At 33.7% G+C, this 22,252-nt stretch overlaps 1 protein-coding gene across 1 annotated transcript in view; it reads right to left on the bottom strand.

Moving 5' to 3' along the window:
- The window catches only part of PCDH15 (protocadherin related 15), a 1,088,571-nt gene that overhangs the window by 695,790 nt on the left and 370,529 nt on the right, over positions 1-22,252 (bottom strand). The window contains exon 2 of the mRNA XM_029245143.1: positions 13,271-13,389. Coding sequence (XP_029100976.1) covers positions 13,271-13,361 — 91 coding nt within the window. The 5' untranslated portion in view covers positions 13,362-13,389. The remainder of the gene's footprint in view (positions 1-13,270; positions 13,390-22,252) is intronic.

Raw genomic sequence — 22,252 nt, 5'->3', positions numbered from 1 at the left:
ACCACATATTATCAAGAAGTCACATGTGGTAAAAAATACAGTGTGTACAGTGTGCTCAAAGATTTTTACACAGTGAAATGTTTTGAAATGTACAAAACAGGAAGAAGAGAGAAAAGAGCAAATCTGATAGATGAACCTGGGTAAGGTTGCCATCACTATTCAATAGTAATAGCATCACTATTCAACTTTTTAGAATTACTAACTGGAATGACAGAAAGATACAAAGAGGCCCAAATCTATACAATGTAATATTTTTAAAGCCCTCAGTTGTATAACTTTGTAATAAGAAACTTAAGTTCCCAAATGTTATAGTCCTATTGTTTTCTATTATTAGGAAACAGGGCAGTGTATGTTTCTGTTTGTTTCATCCAAAATCATGTAAAAAATAAACCATGGATATATTGAGACATACTGATGGTAAAACATGAGGACTTCATTAAACTGTCACCCTCCCAAGTATATAAAAGTCTTTCAAAACTTAATGTCATAGCATCTGCTATTTCCTTTGTGCTATTTTTCTTCCTTCTGTCATATATGCCTCTGCCTATCCTACTCCTATTCAAGACATGGGTATCAATGACACACAGTACTTCCTGACAACTGTAGGACTGTGATGCGACTTTGAGAGCAGAGGATCAATAAGTGAGACAAGTTATATAAGATTATTTTGTGAAAAGGATCCCAGGAATGGCAGGGCTAAAATTTGAGAGGACATAAGCTTCAGCTATTCTACCAACAAGCTGAAGAGAAATTTACTCCCGCTATCTGGGACAGAGTTTCCTCATCTCTTACATAAAAAGAAAAACTTTAAAGGAATTCCTTAATAAGAGATTCTTGTACTAAACTTATTAGTCAAGTAAACCTAGGCGTTGTCCACATACCACGTCCTCATCTGCTTCAGACTTTCAAAAATTTAATATTCCCTGTGCTGTCCGTGGTGCTGAAAAAAACAACAGGCTAAATATGTCCTGAAACTTGATTGTTTCAATATAATATTTATTGAGCTCATGACACACACCAGATAATTTACTATACCCCTTGGGATAAAAAGAATAATAGCTCCCAAAAGATTCCCACATCTCAATTCTCAGAACCTATGAATATGTTACACTACATGACAAGGGACAATTAATATTTCAAATAAAATTGTTAGCTCATCATCTGACTTTAAGATAAAGAGATTATCCTGGATTATCCAGATTATTTAGGGTTCTTAAAAAATGGAAACCTAAAGCAGAATAATTTAGAGTCAGAGGGAAATGTGATTATGGAAGAAGTGAGAGTGATGTGCTGTAAGAACTCATCTGTTACTAATTTTAAAGGTGGAGGAAAGACCATTAGCCAAGGAAAGTGGGCAGTTTCTAGAAGACAGAAAAGATAAGAAAATACCTCAGGAAAAAAACACAGCCTTGTCCACACCATGATTTTGGGTCAGTGAGATTTGTATCATACAGAGCTATAAGAATGAAGTTGTATTGTTTTATGCCACATATTTTGTGGTGATTTGTTACAACAGCAATAGAAAACTAACACATCCTTTAAATATTTTACAGCATAGTTATGGACATAGACATGAAGACTCATAAAGCTATCAAAGTGGCATTCACAGAATATTATGAGAACACAGACTAGCTAACTAAATCATTCTGGAATTAGCCACATTAAATTGTTTTTTTAAAGAATAGTTCTAAGTTGAGTCTTGAATATCATTGGACGATATTCCTTCTAGTTTTCTTTTTCTGGGAATATATCTCACTTTATATATTCAAAAGAACTCCCATGGAATTGATATTTAATAAATGATCTCTAACAAATATCTTAGTTTGAATTTCAATCTTAGAAATTTAGAGAATAAACTGAAATTTTTTTCCAAGTTCACTATCATTGGGAAGGATATCAGATGGCATCTCCTTTAAAATGTTCGTCATCTGATAATAGAAGGAAGCTTTAGAGGTTTTAAAATATGTGTGTGCATTCTGGTAATTTTTATATTATGAGAATGAAAATCCACTCTGGAATTTTTTTTCCTTTTTTCTACAATACGATCCCAATGCTTTTCTGTAACCAGGGAGGCTAAAAGTCCAGTTAATATTACTTTTTTAAAGTAGACCCATCAGTTAGAAATATGAAGTAACTAGAGCCAAGAAGATGTTTATTGTGCTTTCTAGAATTTAAATTAGCTAAAGCGAGGCAGAAAGATAACAAAAGTTGAGCAAGTGTTGAGAGGCAGAGAGACAGAGAGAAGACAAGACAAAGAAACAGGAGAAAGATAAAAATTAGAAAGAAAGACGGAGTTGGGTGAAACATACTAAAAAATGAGAAGAATAAAGTGATAAGAGAAGCATCCACATATAAGTGAAGAAAGAGAAATAAGAAGGAATTAAAGGAAGTTCCTTTGTAAAAAAAATGAAACTAATATAAATTGAGAAAAACTTGAAGGAGGTAGAGAAAATAAGAGATAGGAGAAAATGGAAAAGGTATAGATTCCAAACGGTTACTGAGCTTCTTTTCTATGCCAGACACCACTAATAAATGCAGCTGAAAATTTCACAGGCTAAGTGGGCAGAAAATCATACAAAGAATTATAGTACACAGAAATAAGTATGTAGAAGGTATAGTGATTGTTCTAACAAGTTGTCAGTTTAGTGTACAGTGTGTGATTGTGTGTGTGGGCTCTGTGTGTGTGTGTTTGTGTAAATGTTTTCAGATAAAGGAAACCTAAAGAAATATTGATTAATGATGATATAACAGTGTCTATTTACTTTAATTTGAAAATAGTAATAATTATTATAATATACCAAAAATATGTTTTTATCATTTCCTATATGCTAGAAAGCATGCTAAACAATTGACATACATACCATCAGTTAATCCTAATAGCAATCAAATCAGAGTTGCTATTATCCTTCTTTAACAGATGGAGATCTAAGTCATAGAGAGGTTATATACCTTACCAAAAATCATATAACTGATTCTGCCAGGATTTGAACAAGGTCTGATTCCAAAGCTCATGCTTTAACTATTGTGCCATAGATAATCTTTCATATCCACATACTACCAATGCTTTATCATCTATTAATACTCATGTTCCCTTTTGCTTTGACTGTACATATGAATTTATATGTATCAGATTTAAATCTATCATAGTTCCTCATTCATTTTCCAAGTAGCTCAATGTATCTCATCCTACAAATCTTTCTTCCACTAACTACAATTGATACAGACTTTAGCACACTTCTAGGCAGGCAGCATAAATGCCATTATTTTAACTTCAGCCTCTTACAATCTATATACAGTACATTGATTTATACTTGTAATCCTTTTTGCTGATGTTTCATATGAACTAGGCAGTAACATTCATGAGGTCAAGAAATGTATCTTAGTCATATTTTCAACCCCCAAATTTAGCACAAAACTGGCATATGGTAAATGCTAATAAAGATATATTGAATAAATGAACATATCATAGAAATTGATCAAAGCTTCCATCATTCTCCTAAGGTTCCATGGATTAGGGTCCATATTATTGTACTTTCATGAGTCCTGTAGCACTTTGTACGAAGGCTATAAAATACAGTGGTTAAGGGTATGGCAGCTTGAGCCAGGCTGCCTGAGCTAGGATCATGGCTCTTAGACGTAGGAGCTATGTGACATAAAGCAAGATAGCTTGATATCTTTAAAGCTTCAGTTTCTTCATCTGGAAAACAGGAAAAATAATAGAATTTATCTCACGGGGTTTTACTGAAGATTAAATAGATTAAATAAGATAATACATACTTTGCTGAACATTCCTTTCTTCTTGCTCTACTAGAAATCTGGGTCTTCCCAGAAGATGCTATTTTTCTGTAGGTCTCTCAGGGCCTCACAGGGGTGGTGGTTGTTTTATCATATCCTTATATCACTAGGACCTGAGGTGGGGCATGTGTTCTTGAAACTTACTCCTAGTTCCCTATTACTACTGCCACCCTATTAAAAAGAGAAGAAGAAAGAAAAAAAAAAAGAAAGGAAAAAAGAAACTATATATCTTCAAACTCCCTGCATTTCTTCTTCCTCCACTCTCTCTTAAAACCACTCCAAACTTTCGCCTTCAACATTGCACCAAACTATTCCTGTCAACGCCACAAATGAGCACCACATTGCTAATTCGATAATCAGTTCTCATACTTCATCTTACTTGATCAGACTTGACACAGCTGATCACTTTCTCCTTTAGATGCCTTCTTCCTTTGGCTTTTAGTAAACCACTCTCTTCTGGTTTTCTTCGCATAAACTGTCTCTCTATATATTCTTCCTTATCTAAGATGATGGTTCTACCTCATCTCCCTGGACTGTATGATCAATGTTTTTATGGCTCATTTCTAGCCACATTTATTCCTTTGATGAGGTCAGTCATTCAGTCTCTCCTGATGGTTAGACCAAATATATTGATATCAAACTTTAAATGCTATCTTTCTCATCTTCTCTATATCCAACACACCAGCAAACTCTGTTGGTTATACCTTAAAAATGTATTCATAGTCAACCATTTTTACCACTTCTGTCATGAAAACCTGGTCTAAGATATCTTTATTTTCTGCCTGGAATATTGTTAATACATTTCTCACTGGTCACCTTGAACTTAACTGATGATTCTCAACATAAGGGTCAAAGCAATTTTGTTAAAACTTGTGTGAAATCATTTCACTCCTCTGCTTGAAACACTCCAGTAGCTTTCCTTCTCACTCAGAGAAAAAGACAATGTCCTTACAATTGCCCACAAGGCCTGTGCAATCTGCCTCCACCCATCCTACCTCTCTGATCTTATCTCTGTCCCCTCTCCCTCACTCTGCTCAACATTTCACCCACCATAGCTTGCTTGCAATTGTGTTCCTCAAACACATTAGGCATGTCCCCATCTCAAGTCCCTTTCACTCAGTGTTCCCTCTGTTTTCAATGCTCTTCTAGGAATCTACATAGATTTCTTATAATCCTCTCTGAAACTTTGCTCCAAGGGTACTTCTCAGTAAGTTCTTCCCATACTTTCCTATTTAAAATTGTATTCCCCTAAGTATCCCTTTTCCCTGCTTTATTTTTTGATATAACCCCTTTCACATACTAACATACTACATAATTTTCTTAGTGATTTGGATTATTTTCTGTCTCCCTCCAATGTAAAGCAAACCCCATAAAAATAAGGATTTTTTTTGACTATTTTGTTGTTTGCTATATACATAGAATAAGGCTTGACACCTAGTGGCCACTTAAAAATATTTGTATAAAACTTTGTAAGCTTGTGTAACTGAAATGCAATGATACATATATCATGTATATTATGTATAAATATACAATGTGAGTAGAGGAGAGTGTGTACTATATGTAAGCTATTTGGCACATAGAAATAACTCAATAAATATTAGCTATAATTGTTAGAAAATTTATGTGTACATAATAGACATTACATATGCTTACTGTACCTGAAGAATGAATGAATAAAAATAATCAGCATAATGTATTATTCATGTTACCTTAAAATGCTGTAGTTTTCCACCTATGGGGATACCATCAGAATTGCATTCTAGGTATCCAGCAGAGCAACTATGGCCAAATCCTGGATATAACCACATAAAATATTGATGACTGAGTTAGTATTGTCCTTTTCACACATTGTCTAAGTCTAAGCCTGAACAGCTCTCATCAGTATTCCAACCATTCAATAAAGACACTTAATAAACTCAGAGTAGCTGAACAGTCATCACTTAGCAGTCTAATTGAGCAGCCCTGAGGGGCAGTATAGGATCCTACAAGAGTAGGGAAGATTAATATCTCGAACAGAGCGACTGATGTCAGGAACAACTGCTGCAGTGTGATCCACCAGAATTTTGAACAAAATGCCCAGACAGCAGCTAGTAATCAGAAAAAGACAGAAAACACACCTGAAGAGAGGACAGATTCAATCTGAGTTTTCTACAAAGACTTTTCTAAATGCTGCCCTATAATGGGATAAATATTGAGTTTCTAAAAAAAAAATTATATATAATTTACCTAAACTCTGTTTTCCTGCAGAATGCTAAAAAGGATGCTGTGTGCAATACGTCCATAGCACAGGTAATTTATTGATTGCTTTGGTCCCTATGTTAATGTTGAGCAGTATCGTATAAATCAAACTCTCACTAAATATGTTTTTGAATTGCTGTTTGAACTCCAACTACTATCCTCAAAGCTTACCTACTTGCTACTATATTGTTAAAAAACACACTTCATCTCTCAATTGTATTTTTCTTTATACAAGGCTTACTTATTTAAATAACCACTAACTGGGTCATTCTGCCAGGTGCTGAGGGAAACAAAAGTAAATTAGATAGTCTCTGTCTCCAGGAATTTATAATCTAAACAAAAAAACAAACATTATAAGACATAATATAAAGGAGAAGGTGGATATTAATTTTTTCCAGCTTCATTGAGGTCTAACTGACAAACAAAAACTGTACATATTTGGGCTTCCCTGGTGGCGCAGTGGTTGAGAGTCCGCTTGCTGATGCAGGGGACATGGGTTCGTGCCCCGGTCCGGGAAGATCCCACATGCCGCGGAGCGGCTGGGCCTGTGAGCCATGGCCGCTAAGCCTGCGCGTCCGGAGCCTGTGCTCCGCAATGGGAGAGGCCACAACAGTGAGAGGCCCGTGTACCGCAAAAACACAAAAACAAAAAACCCAAAAAACAAAAAAACAAACTGTACATATTTAAGGTGCACAGTATATGGCTTGATACTTTACACATTGTAAAATGATTGCCACGACCAGGTTAATTAACATATCCATCACCTCACATAGTTCCTTTTTTTTTTTTTTTTTTTTTAGTGTGGTGAGAACACTTAAGACCTACTCTCTTAGCAAATTTCAAGTATACAATGCACAATACAGTATTATTAATTATAGTCACCATGTTGTACATTAGATCCCCAGAACTTATGCATCTTAAAACTAGATGTTTGTACCCTTTTACCAACCTCTCCGCACTTAATTCTGAATGAATATCATTAGTAACAACATCAAAGAATAATGAATAATTTAGTATCAAGGAATAAGTAGAATTTGAGTAAAATCTTCAGGAAAGGTTAAGATTTTGATGTCATAATATAATAGCACAGCATGTAATTATTGCATGTAGAGCAGAGATAATGGGTTGGTTTCAGCTTTGCCACTCAATAGTGGGAGTAATATCACACTGGGAAAGCAACTTAACCCTTCTGTGCCTCTGTAGTTTCCTGATCTATATCTGAGGCATAATAGTAGTGCAATGGTATGTGATCATTATGACAATCACAAGGACCTCATGGAGCTCTTGTGAAGATTAAATAAAATAATCTATATGAAGGGCTTTGTTAATAAATGCTAAATGAATGTTAGTGCTTATTCTAAAGAGAGGCTGTTTACACATAAAATACATATCAATATGATTTACGATTTCAAGAAACTTGTTGAACATGTAGAAATGATGTCTGTGAAATTGTAGGAACACTTCTTAACAGTATATAAGAAAGCATTAGACACAATTCATTACAAGAACTGAGAACTACAAGCAATCAAGAAATAGCTTTTAAGAATCGGAGAAAAAGAGAGAGAGAGATGTTTCTCAGAGTTTATTTATTTACTTTTTGGACTCTAGCTCTCTGGCCTTCCAGGGTGGTACAGATAGGCTTTATGGGAGCCTATTAGTAGAGTACACAAAAGCTACTTCTAGGTCCAAGGTCAGAGCCTAGAAAAGTGAAAAAAACTTCTTGTTGCCAAAACAAGAAAAGACATATGCTTTTTCAAACCTTGCTCTGAAACAAATCCATTTTGGGGCTACAGGATCCACAAGATTACTCACCTTTGGGAAAGAGGAAACAGGAAATTCAAGTGTGGATACAATCTAAAAATGAGGACACAGCCAAGCTTTCATCCGGAGATGAAATTTAGAATGTTTAGGAAAGTCTTACTGGAGTAAGCATTGAAGGTGCTGTTTCTTGTCATACCATTCTAAATGTTCCATAATAATATAATCCAGACAGTTTATATAAATCTAATAGCTTATAAAGCTTCAAGAAAAAAAAAAGACAAATACTCAGGATTTTAAATCAGCCTGTAGGGAAAACAACAAAGTTACTCTTAAAACTTGAATTTAACCTCTCAGAATAAAAATACACTCTGTAAGATGGAATAAGTGAAAGGGGTAGACAAGGAAAGATGTCCATATTATATTAAGATTAAAATTTGCATAAAGTATACGCTATATGTGGTTTTATTTTTGTCTAAAATGTGTGTTATCTATTATGTATGAGTATGTACATGTATATTGCTCTATATCTCTCGATGTGTGCTGCCTTAAGAAATCATATTTAAATGAAGGATTGAGAAGTTTCAGAGACAATAAGGTTCATTGAAAATTACTTAGGTATAGTCTCCAATAATCACCTTTAATTTAGTTATAACTGAAACAGACTCAAAAGAAACTACTGCATTGTACTATGTTCAGAGAAATATAATGTTAACAAGAGGAAGATGACCTGCACTAAGCTTTGAAATAACAAACTCAAAAAATAAGAAATTTTACAAACGTTTCCAGCATGATCCTGGGGAGACCATGAGTGTCCCACGAATAAAGTATTGCAGTCCATGAGGCAAGGATATTGCTATAACAGTGCCCTATGTGACAGTCCGTCATAGTCTGGACACATGAACCATTAAGATCATTTAACTCTTCTCACAGAGCTGTTAAGATGACATAACCATTTTCTTCTTAAGGTATCTAAAGGGGGGAAAAATCTTTCTTGGAAACACAAGTGTTTCAGCTCATTGGGCAGTTATATTTTCCTTATAATGCTATTCATAGCATTGTAATCTGCATGACTCTCTCTTTTAAGTTTAATTAGTATTAACCCAGTGACATTCTACTTTACGACCTCTGGATGCACTTGCTAAAAATGAAGTTTCCAGGCTTTATTGTCAGGCCTCAGAAGATTTGAGTCTCAGACCTTATAACGTGGCTATCCCCTAATTAATTGACATGTCTGTCTCATCACTGACCTTCCATGGATTAACAGATTACCTAACAAGCATGAAAATACACCTGGAAATGTTCCTCAAACTTCACTTATAGTTTCATTTGAATCAGTAAACTCTCCAAGGAAAGAATATAGTCATTAATACTTTTAAGAATAAAATATAATGTAACAAAGTTAAATCTTCAAGGTGTTTAGTAAATTTGGAGAGATATAAAGAAAGGACGTACATACAGTGCACAAGAGCACAAAGTACTCATTGTACTTTGTACATAAATTTATAAAAAGAAGCATAATATTTATAAATAATTAGAAGTAATAATAGCAATAAAGATAAAAAGCAGTTTTAGTGAACCTTGATCATATGTCAGGTACTGTGTGAAACTGCATAAAACTGAGCTTCAGAGTATTATCATTAATAAGGAAACTGAGCCTAAGGAAGTTTTTGACTTTCTGAGCTTATATACAGGATCCCTTCAGAAAGTTGTTCTGGTTGTGTGCTATATAAGGGTTCCATTCACATCATAGGTATATGCTAGTTTACATAATAGCTCAAGGGCAAGAGGAAAGATTTTTGCCTTCCAGGCTGAATGCTTGAGCAGCCAGGGAGAACACTTTCTTTAAAAAAACTGATATTGGCTTTCATGATCTGCACACACAAGGAAATATCTCTAACACACACATACACACACACTCATTGGCACACATACCCTTTTAAAACCCCTCTAATACTCTAACGCTCTGGTTCCAAGTTAGTTATAATGTTACGATACGTTGTTTTTTGTTTTTTATTTTTTAAATAAATACTTCTCCTATCTGCTTATGGAAGTAATATCTACTCAATATGGCAATTTGAAAATGCAGAGGAAATAATAAAAAATGAAAATAAAACATACCCCTTAACTATATAACATTTTCCTTTCTTCCTCCCGTTGCCTCCCATTTATCAATCATTCATGAACTCAAAATCAAAACAAAATAAACAAAAACACAAACCCTGTGGACAACTTGGTTTCTTTACCTCACTTTAAATAATATGGTAGAACAAGGAATATGATTTTTATATCTTTTATCCCACACAACATACAATTTAGCAGATAGCCTGGCTTCCTCTGCTTCCCATGGCACCTCCTTTTCAGGCTCCCACACTCAATGTGGGATCAGGGCACATGTTCCCATTCCAATAAAGTTGTCAGGATTGATAATGCATTAAACTATAAGCTAAAATATCAGTCCTCATGCTCTCTTATTGGGAAGAGGGTAGCTACTATCAACTACAAATCAACTATGTTTTCCAATATTCTATCGGTTAGCTAAATTCTGACTTTTAAAATGTAATATCATACTATCAATCTCATGTTATTAATGCGTGCTTAAATATGTAGTCATCAAACAAATGAAATGCTCATTAAGGAATAGACCATCTGCAAATTTTATTACTGAACCTAAAACCTTACCCCAGCAATTTGAATGAGAAATATCAAAAGACTCAAAATTTAGCCCAAGTTCCCAAGTAAAAAAATTAGTTGTAAAATATTGAAAATAACAATTATGCAATATACTTTCCTTAGAAGCAGATTCACACATTTGGGTAATACTAGAATATTTCATTTCAGGTTAAATTTTTATTGAATAAACAGTATTTTTCCCTTCCAACTGCCTTATGCCTAAGCAAGGAAATGCATAGAAAAACACAGGAAACTGTTTTTAATTGCAAGTCCAGGAGAATTCTATGTTTTAACATAACAGTGACCTAAACTGTTATACTAATAGCCTTAGGGTAGTTTCAATTTTTTCTCCTTCATTTTCCTCTATCCGAAGCTTCTAACTATGTATGGAAATCGGTTGTCAACTATCAAAAGGGCTAATCCAACCAGCGGATTACCTATGGCAAAACTGCTTTTATTTTTCCTTTTTTTCTCATATTTCTATCATGATTATGATTCTCACCATTGTCTTCTTTCAATCTAACCCACACCTGCATCCCCAAGCATTTGGATTAAAAAATTGTTTCAAGAAAATCGTATCATGTATTCCAGTTAAGTGTTATTTTGTGTTTTAGCCATGCTTTGCTTACTCCTGATTTAATTCCTGCATAATGTGGGCTCAACTTTTATATGGATTTAAAAAAAATAGTAACTATGAAAACCATTTTCATGAACAATAGAATAAAAGTGACGTCAGAGTCCCTAATTGAAGGAGACCAGAGAGAAGTAAAGACCTGAGGGCAACCTAGGGGAATGTGTTATTACCTCTGGGGGCACACTCACTGGAGGATGCAAGTATGGAAGGAATGATGAAAAGCATATAAAGTTAAGAAATCTCTATAAAAACCACAGAAAATTTTTGTTTCTTTGCCACAGTTCCAGTCCCTTCAGTCTTCCTAAGTACTGAGCAACCTATCTCCAGGAGAGAACTGAAAAGGCTTTCTAACTGTGGCTGGAAGGAGGTCTTCCATGAGCGCAGTGAGGGGGCAGCCTCACTATAAAATGTAACTTTGCAGTTGTGAAGTTGCACTGTGCTTCAGAAAGTAACTACTTGATGGCCAACAGTGACCTGATAATCTTATTTTGGTGGCTATCTATACAAGCACATTTAGAGAGACCAAGAGCTGTAATGAGCTTATTAAAGAAACTAATTTATAGCATTACCAGTTAAACCAGGAGTGATTTCCTCTGATAACCTAAATTGCATTGCTAAAAAGTACAGGGTTTGTGAAAGTCTAATGTGAGCAATGACAGTGAATCCTTCCCTCTCAGTGTGAACACTAAATATGAATACAAATAGAATGCCTTATGGCATAAAGAAATACCAACACACTGATTTGTCATCTATTCTTGGGGCATGATTTAAAAGGCATTCTTTTAATTTAAAGTCATGCTCTTTTAAGTTCCACTGATTTTTATTTTTGCTTCAAAGTAGCAGTTACATTATTTATTTCTTACTGCACTTTTAAATTTGTTGTTAGACTGGAGATTCACAATCTACATAAATGGCAATGACATGAACATTAAATTCAGATGCACTTGAAGTAAACACTGTGCTAATTAGCAGAACTTTTCAAGGGTTTAGGCTGTTGACTTTATGAAGTAGTTGCTATTGTAAATTATTCTGCAAATCCCCAAAGAGGCATGATATCCTAACTATGGAGGACTGAGAATGTCTTAATATGTACACAATTTGAACACTGTTTGAGAAAAAGTCAAATTAATCCATCTATCTTCAGATCATTCAGTTTAGCCAAACAAAGCACACACACACAAAATTCACAATCTTTGTTGCCTCTAAGAGCAACTAGGGAACATGGCAACAAGGGTGAGGAGATGATTGCTCGCCTGTGTACCCTGAATGCTGAACAAATGTTGAGTAAAAATAATAAAAAGTAATAAATAAATAAATTAATAATAATGAAAGAACAAACTCATTTTTCTTGAATAGCCAACTTCTAGGGTGGGAAAATTTATCCATTTTTCTTCTCTTAAAGTATTACATATATGCTTTCATTATGTAGTATATGTATAATACATACATATACTCCACACTTTCATTATGTAGTACTCAAAGACAGATTCCTCCAATATTGAAATATCTAAGACAGGCACATTTGGGCCACTGCAGATATAACATGTTAAATGGTCCCTACAGAGCTTGATGACGAATATATCTTTCTCAACTGACTGATTTACTATTAAGAAATGACTTGGAAAATCTAATGTCAAGTTTTTTATATTTTTTTCACTCTTTCTAAATAAAATAGTGGGGGATGAAATAACGCAATCCCCAATTAAAGTGCTAACACTAAAATCACTTATGGCATCTACTTTTGACCCCTTCAGAGATTTTTTTCTCATAGGAAATTTTGGTATTTTTTACATTCCTAAGCTTTATCTAAGGCTACTGTTTGTAGCCTTAGATACTTTATCTAAGGCTACTGTTTGTAGTTTGTGTTTGTTCGATGATTAGCAAATAGAATTGAATTTTTTAAATAATAATTAAGCATTTGTTTAGTGAGTATAAGTAAATGTTCATTTAGAGGCCTAGCACTGTATTTTCTACCATACTGCAATCCTTATTAAAAAACAAAGTGCATCGAATGCTACTTTTGTAAGTTAATTTTAATTAAGGAAAATTATTGTACAGAGTCACCAACCTTTAAAAATGAACTACAAATTAGCATTACTCATTTCTATGGTGTTTTTCACATTCCACTGAAATTCTGGCTAACTCTAAAGGTCAAAGTAAAAGCATCCTTACCATCATCATATTGGCCCAAGCAGACTGTGAAGAGACAGCAAAAGGTAATCCCTGAAGCTAACCATTTCCAGAGATAAAACTGTTGGAACATCTTCAGTCAAATTCCACTCAAGGCTGATCTGAAATAACAAGAGGAAAAAAGGAACATTTGATGAGTTCATTAATCTGTTATAGGTAAACACAACTGTCACAGCATAGAAAAGCCTTAATGACTTCATAGTTAATTACCTGTGCCACACTATCCTTTAACAAAGTAACATACTTGTTTAATGTGCTGGAACTTATCTACATGAATTTGCAGACAAGTCTCTAAGGAAAGACATCTTTTCTGTTGTTTACTTTGTAAGCAAGTAAGTTGAGAACTTAACATACTAATGACACCAGAACCACATCCTTAAAATTGAGACCCTGTGAGTGAATCAAATGCCAATCAGTTTAACTCACTAAATTTATCTTATGTATAGAATAGTTCAATTATAAAGAGTAAGCTTTTGCAACGATTTAAGATGTTAAACCAGCTGTTAGTATCTTACATGAAAATTTAAATGGACATTTGTCTAACAGAATTAAGTAGAAAAATCCATCATCAAAACACAAATTTCTTCTTAGTAGAGGGACAAGAGATTGACTTAACTATGTCATGTAAGACTAAGGATAACCCATCTTTTTTTTTTTTTTTTTTAACCTATCATTTTTTTTACCACGTCTGTCTTTGGAAGCATTTGGATGAATTTCATTTTAATTCCTTTGTTCTTCTTTGCAATCTCTCAGTAAGTAAAGAAACTGGATGAGGTATTAGTAGCCTGTGAGCACACCAGAGAATTTTTTCTTACTGAGAAATTATGTTCTCAGTTTCTTTGTAAATTGAAGAAATTATTCACAAGGAATTGTTCCAAATTACACTGAATATAGATCATGTAGAACAGGGATTGGAACTTCATTTCTCTACATCAGAGTTTCCAAAAGAAAAAAGTGAATTTGCCTAAAGGCGCAATAGGGAAGAATTGTGAAGTGCAGGGTTTGTCTGAAGAAACCAGCCCAGTATTTGACTTCCGTCAAGGTTGTCATGTGGGAATGAAAACCAGTATTACTGAGTTTTCTGATTTTCCAGAATATGGTAGAAATCCAAATTTCCACGTGAGACTGCCTAGTGTTTAGATAATTTGTCCAACCCTCTTATAGACTAAATGCTTCTGGCAGGTCATATTGTCCTCTGAGGTCCTCCAGTTTACAAGTCCTGCCTGGGATTCCCTCTGCTAAACTAGTCATGGGTAAGCTTCTTCAGAATGTACAGAGGAAATAATTTGAATGCTGCTTTTACATATATTTAGTTTCATCTATCTTTCTGTTTTATTTTTGTGTGTTTTATAAAGTTTATTTGCACAATAGCATATATAAATATATAATTTATTTAAAAGTATATTAAAGGTGCAAACTCAAAAGTTTTTAATCATGAGATGCACAGTCCTTAAATTTCAAGTCATTGCACCAGATCACAGATATTTAAAAATGGAATCTATTCTTCTTGTGTTTCTTTATCTTAAAATAAAAAGGAGCCTTCTTTTTATCTAGCCCTCACATATTTTCCCCTTCTAACTGGTAAACAACTCAGCCTCTGCTTTTATAACTTCTAGGCACAGATAGCTCAAAGAAGAGCCCATCACTAGGTATCAAGAGAATATAATGATACATGTTTATTGCAGGGAAGGAAAAAACAAAATTGACTAATGTTAGTAGTTTTAAGAGCAGTTGATTAGAGTGTGGCTTCTTTTTAAAATGAAGTTCTTCAACTTCCCAGTTAGGACTTTGACCAAATTAAATAGCAACTCTGTCTCACTTTCCTCATTATTAACATGGAGATACAACAGTACCTACCTCATAAATTTATTTTGAGGATTAGGTAAATGGCTATAAATGCATGCTTAGAAGAGTACCTCAGAGGGAGGGCTCCATAAAGCTTAATATGAGTATTTCTGACTTGGCATCTATGACGTCTTCAAAGGTCTTAAACATACATTTCCTCAATCCATCTTTAGTTTAACCTCTAAGGTAGGCATTATCATCTCTACTCTGGAGGAAATGTTGTGCTCACTGGCTCAAGATTACAAACTTATGAGTGGCTGAAGTAGTGGTGTGGTTTGTAAGTCTGAAATTTCTGCTCATTCCATTACAAAAAAGGAAAAGAAAATTTCCAAGACAGCACTTGGTTCAGGTTTCAAAGTATATGGAGGCCCATAATAGCTTGCTGCATTTCTCTCCTATATCCTAAGGAGAAATATTGCATCCCTCTTCCCATACCTGGAGTATAGCCCTATTAAGATTTATGGAAATAATGGCTTCAATTCCTCTTTCTTTCTTTTTTTAAAGAAATGTTACAACATTAAACAGAAAAGAGTCTTTACAATTTAAAAACAAGGAGAAAACACTTAAAGGATGTTAGAAAAAACTTTTTAAAAAGCAATATCCATTTTCATTACTAGTTTTACAATCTCTAGAATTGCAGGCAAAGTTCTTATAGATGCCTTCAAACACCTCTAACATGGTATTGTACCTTTATTATAAATTCCATATTAAACTCTGCCTTGTTCTCTGAGTACAAAATTTCCCTCCATATCTCCTTGGCCAATAATAGCAGCCTAGAGCGTGTCTAAAAAGACATGTAGTTGACCTATAAGTAAGGTCATTGTACTTGTTTTTTCAGAGATAATTTATTGACATATTCAACACTCTGGTATAGTTAATAAAGATACGGTTTTGCAATAGTGATTTGGAAATACAGTTGACCTTTGAACAACTCGGGGCTTAGGGGCACCAATCACCCCCCTTCCTCTAACCAAAAATCTGAGTACTGTTATCTCTGCATCAAAAAAAAAAGAATTGGCAATGACTAACCCAAAAGCAGGAAGCTGAAACAGTTTGGATAGAATCAAGATTGTAGTTGTTTTGATTCTATATATTGTGATCCCTAATAAAACATAAAGTTTTCCCCATGATTAGTTAAAGATTTGTAAAATGAAATTACAGGTACTATATTTATTGAAAAAAAATCCACATAAAAGGGAACCTGTGTAGTTCAAACCCATGTTGTTCAAGGGTCAATTGTAGTACTCTACTGTCAATAATATTGGGGAAAAAAGCACTTTTTCCAATTATGTTATAATCTCACACATAAGTGGTTTGAGTTTCATGATATTTACTCCATATTTTCCATAGGCTTTAGAATATTTTACTACTATTACTCAAGACACAATATATTGATTTTGAATTTCACATCATTTGTATGATTAAGCTACCAGATAAAGCTCATATTCATTTATCTGGCATTGAATGTTCTCAGAAATTCATTTATTCAACAAGTATTTATGGAGGGTCTATGAGGCACCACTCACTCTTCTAGGCAGTTGGAATATCAATAAAAAAACCTCACTCGCATCTCTGCTTTCATGAGCCTTACATTCAGAAAGTGTACTAGGGTTGTATGAAGCAACCAAATGCATTCTGGCAACATAACTAGAGAAGAACTTGACAAGGAGAGCACAGCTATTCCAATAACCCCAGCTGAAAGCACCCTCAGTGGTATCTACTGCCTTGAGAACAGATTGCTGTTCATCTTTTAGAGGGAGAATACATAAAAGGCCTTTCACAATCAAGTATAAATCCAAAGGTTGTCAATACACAAAGCTTTACTCTTTAACTGTTGATCCCTGCTTCCTGTGTCTGGGTTGGTTGTGGTGACACATGGCAAAAGCAGCCAAGGTTGACATCACAGCAGTTTTCCCTCTGGTACATTTTTGACAATGTAAACTCCTTTTTTCCTCTTTTTTTTTAGGCTCTGTCCCTGACTGCTACGTGAAAGACTATTAATTTCTTTGATGTATCAAAGTGTGGAGTCTACTGCCAATACCTTGATGAGAAATCCCATATCAACACTGGGTCAGGAAGCAAACTGGAATCTCTCAGTAAACTGGGAGCTGTACATAAGCATCTGCCCTTCAACAGTCTGGTACTTTCCTATCTCTGACAACATCTAGGTAGAGCTATAAAAATAAGACTTGACACCGCTTGTACTCCTTACAAGAAATATATACTATTAACTTGCTAAAATAAACTCTCTTTCAAAGCAGCTTCAAGTATGAAATTGAAAACATGAGGCTTTCCAAAGTTACCACATCTCACCACACCAAATATGAATTTCCTTAATTGACTGCTTGGAAACCTCTCTTCTACTTCACCATAGGGGGAATCATCGAGAAAGTTTTCATCACCACAGAGGATAGTTATCACTCATAAGCACGACCTGATGAATCATCTTTTATTTCTTTTTTCTTTGTAATATGCACTTCAAGAAAAAATTTCAGATAGGCTTTATGATCTACTCCCTCTTTCTAGATCATGTTATATTTTTCTCTTATTATAATTTATATATAATTTCATTAAATATATGTAAAAATATACTTATGTTTACAGATAATTTTATATTATATATTAATATGTCATATTTATAAAATACACTATCCTTATAATATGAAAGCATAATAAAATATATATTTACATAAAATATAAAATTTATTTTATGTAGAATATAAAATATGATATTTGTATTCATATTACTTCATATTACATTTTTATTCATAAAATCTATGTAAATCTGTTTATATTTTATTTAAACTTATACTGTACATATAGATTAATACTAATGTTATGTCCTAGTTATATCTTTTTTTATTCATGAGCTGAGTTCTGTTTCAAGGATAGAAATGGCCAGATTGCAGCTAATTCTAAGTGAGGGCAGCAAAGTAACCTATGTTTTCATCCAGCACTGTGAGATCTAAGGCACATCTCCAGCATGGCTCAGACATAGTGGGCTTACCTAATCTTTCCTGGAGCTTACAGTTTGTTGACATGCCACAATGTCTGAGTGTACCTTCACTGCTGTTACTTTAAAATGTATATTTGTTTGTGTACACTCTCTTTGTGTGTGTGTGTATAGGTTTTATAACATACACACACACACACACACACACACACACACACATATATAAAACTCCTCCCTCTCTCCTTCCCTCTTTCTCTCTACATCACAATATGTATAATACATTTTCAATATGGTGGAATCAAACAAAGTTGATAAAAATAAATTCAAAAATGAGGAAGAGAAGAAATGCATACAAACTTATCTTGCCAACACTGTAATTGTTTATAGAAGATGTGTTACATTTCAGTTTTAAACATTTTAAATATATACTCAACAATTGTAAATATTCAATGATCCTGGTTTAACTCAAAATACATTTCCTGAAACCACATGATACACATAAGGAAAGTCTAAGTTTAGACATTCTTCTTATACAAACTTTGATGGACATTTGGAAGATTCAGTCAGGACCTTAACATGTCTGTAGGGGTTTATCCTTTTTAAATGGTAGTTTTAATCATAAAACTCTAAATGAAGGAAGGAGGGACACAGGTTTCCTTTTTGGGTAATACTCCTCATCAAGGAAACAAATTACTGAGAAATACAGCTAGCCTATTCAATTTAAATTTAAAGATTGTATCCTATTAGAAAAATCCAATATTCAATTTAATCAATAACAGGTATAAAACATATGTCATAATAATCTAGCCATACTGGCTGGTTTAATAAAATGTGAATAAGTCAAATTTTAAAAAGGGAATAGATTTTGATACCTATGTTCATTACTGCTATCATACTGGACATTCTTTTTAGTGTTTATACATGCATTTACTCAATAAGGATTTATTGTATATTTATTGCATGTCAGACAATCTGCTTCTACTGAAGAAATAAATCAATTTAGTTTTCTCACAATGACTTTGCTATTGAGCCAGCACCATATTTCATATTTTTAGTTTAATATATTTTTAGTTTAATATTTTTTAGTTTAATTTTTAGTTTAATATATCATTTTTAGTTTAATTTTTAGTTTAATATATCATTTCAAAGTACTTTAGTAAAATGATTCCAAATTAGGGGAATATTAAATTTTAATTTCAGGTTGTAAGAGATTTGCATTCAATCTGTGTTTTCTGCAGTATCATCTATAAATACTAGTCTTAGACATAAATATATTTCCCTGAAATATATTTCTTAGAAATATAATTTCTAAGAAAAATAACAGGAAAAAGCTTAGTTTAGAAGCTTTCTTAGAAAAATAACAGGAAAAAGCTTAGTTTAGAAGATTTCTTAGAAAAATAACAGGAAAAATTTAGTTTGAGAGGTGTGAGCACCAAGAAATGGAAAAAGCCCAAGCATTATTTTATCTGTAGAATGTTTAACTTAAAAATATAACCAAGTAAGTTTAAAACTGAGTTTTAAAGCTCAGGCAAGTGTATGCATGATTTTAAAAGGAAACTTGCAGGAGAGTTCTGTGTAATAGCATTCTCTTGCATAGAAAACAGATTATGACTAATATTCTTGTTTGATGAATGTTAAATATCCCAAGAAACACAAATAAATTAATGAACAGATTATTTTTTTCTTAGAGCAAATCCATTAACAAAAATAAAAGCCAGTCAAGAGAGATTGCAGTTGAAAGTGTAAAAATGCCAGTGACTTTTCTGATGTATTATTATAAAAGTCCTGACTTGGGATGAGAGAGACTTATGATGCATTCCTGGCTCTGTCACTTCTTTGTCATACGAATGGTAAACTAGTAAAAACTTGTGAGACTCCACTTAAAATTAGGATAATAAAATCCATCTCATTCCGCTATAGTCGACAGATGAAAACTTGAACAACAACAAAATAATAGGAGTACTAAAGAATATTCATTTTTTAAAATTCACTGCCTAACTTTTTACTGAGTGCTGATTCTGGGAAGTGCATTTTATAAGATACAGAGACTACAGTAGTGTGAGAAAAAAATGAAGGGATGAATAATGAAGGAAGGAAGGGAAGGAGGGAGGGAGGGAGAGAGGGCAGGAGGGAGGAAGGTTTATGTGGAATTTTTAGTCTAACAGGATGTGTGAGTCACGCCCTAAGGTGCCGCACAATAAACCATGCACTTATGTAATCCTCCCCCCTCATAGAGTGCAGGTGAAATCAGTGACTTGCTTCTAACAATAGAATATTGCAAAGATAATGCGATGCCATCTCCTTGATTCAGTTAAGTTATATGACTCACTCTTAGCACAGTGGAGAGAGATGTTTTCCATTTAAGCTTTAAGAAGCAACCATTAAAAAAATAAAAAATAAATAAATAAAAGAAGCAACTATTTACATTGTAAACTGCCTATGGAGAGGAACATATGCCAGGGATCTATGAGTAACCACTTGTTCCTGAAGGCGGCCTCCATACAACAGCCCTCAGTCATACAACCAAAAGGAAATGAATTCTGACAACAATCTAAATGAGCTCTGGGATTCTTTTCTAATCAGTCCTATAGATGAGAATGCAGATTGGCAGGCACTTGATTGCAGCCTTGTAAGACACTGAGCGGAGGACCCAGCTAAGCTGTAGTGGGACTGCTGACCTATGGAAACCGTGAAATAACCAGTGTGGGTTGTTTTAAGTCACCATACATATTGTATGTAGCAATAGAAAACTAATGCATGGGAGGATCTGATGAAAATATGGTGTATGTAAAACGTTGATAAGTTTAGTGTTTGTTCTAAATTTTAGATGATGGTTGCTTATGGAATTGAGGATGGAAATGGACATATTGGACAAAACTAAAGGGGGAAATCCACATTCAAAAAAGAGGAGAGTGGTCTTGCACAAACTAATGGCTGTAGTTTCAATGAAATGAAATGTATGAGGAACATAATCTTCAATGTTGTGGTACAGCAACTAAACATTTCTGTAAGTGTTGCCTTTGGTCAGGTATTCATGGGCATTGAAGACAATACTTCAATGTAATGCTGTGTTTTATGTAATCGTATAGAAGCTCTCGTAGCAGCAATTTCTCTAGAGACTAGAAAAATATTCATGTTACAATTTTATATCAAAATATAGGGAATTTATATGTGGCTCAAAGAGTTGAAAAGAGATATAAGATTTAAAATATTTTGTATATTTGGATGTTTACAAATCACAGCATTGAGTTGAGAATATTAAGTTTTGCATATTTAACTATTGTGTTGAAAACAAAATGAATACAAATTAAATTACGGCTATGAAAAGACTTTGTCAAGAGGAAATAATATTGTATTTTCAATCAATCCATACACTGTAAATTCTTTAACGGTCATTAAAGCACTGTGGCAGATTATTTTTAATGATGACCATTTAAGAATGACTAGGTTGGAGAATAAAGTATATACAAATCAAAACATAAACAATAGTATGTAGTATAGAAAAAGAGTAAAGATGGTTCTTCAACAGGAGTATGGGTGGGAATGTCACTGATGACTGAAGTGTCAAATATTATTTCATGAATCTAATGGAACTTCCACAGGGCACTGAAGTCTGAATAAGATCTAGATGGGAAAAAGAAAGGGATCAAAATCACTCAAGTAGGAGGAATAAGGTTCAAAATTAGAGGAAAAAGGATTAAACATAAACATTACCTAGAGATAGAGTCTACATAGTGGAGTTGACAAGTTGAAAGTATGTATCACTAATCAAATCACATGAGACTGGAAAATCTAGGCTGACAAATTTTTGTGGTTTTTGTTTTTGTTTTTTAATAGTAATAGTGACCTACTGACATGTTTAAAAAGAAGACATGTGAAGAGAATAAGTAGATTTACTTGGTAGAAGTATGTAGAATGGATTTGAGGGGAAAAGGTGAATGACAGACTAAGTGCTATTGAATGTTATAATTATTTCAGTTTTATTCTCTGTTTAAATACATCTAGCAGAGTTGCTTAATATTTGCAGGACAGATAAAACAGGAACAACATTAGCTGGTCTTAGAGCATTCCTTATAAAAGATAGCGAGTATTATAATTGTAAAATTCTTTCCTATCTATCAATGGCAACTCAATACAATTATTGCATTCTTTATGTTTGAGGGGCA

Source organism: Monodon monoceros, unplaced genomic scaffold (genome assembly GCF_005190385.1).
Source record: "Monodon monoceros isolate NGI ecotype Baffin Bay Population unplaced genomic scaffold, NGI_Narwhal_1 Super_Scaffold_4, whole genome shotgun sequence".
Lineage (NCBI taxonomy): Eukaryota > Metazoa > Chordata > Mammalia > Artiodactyla > Monodontidae > Monodon > Monodon monoceros.
This window is presented reverse-complemented; position numbering and strand designations above follow the sequence as displayed.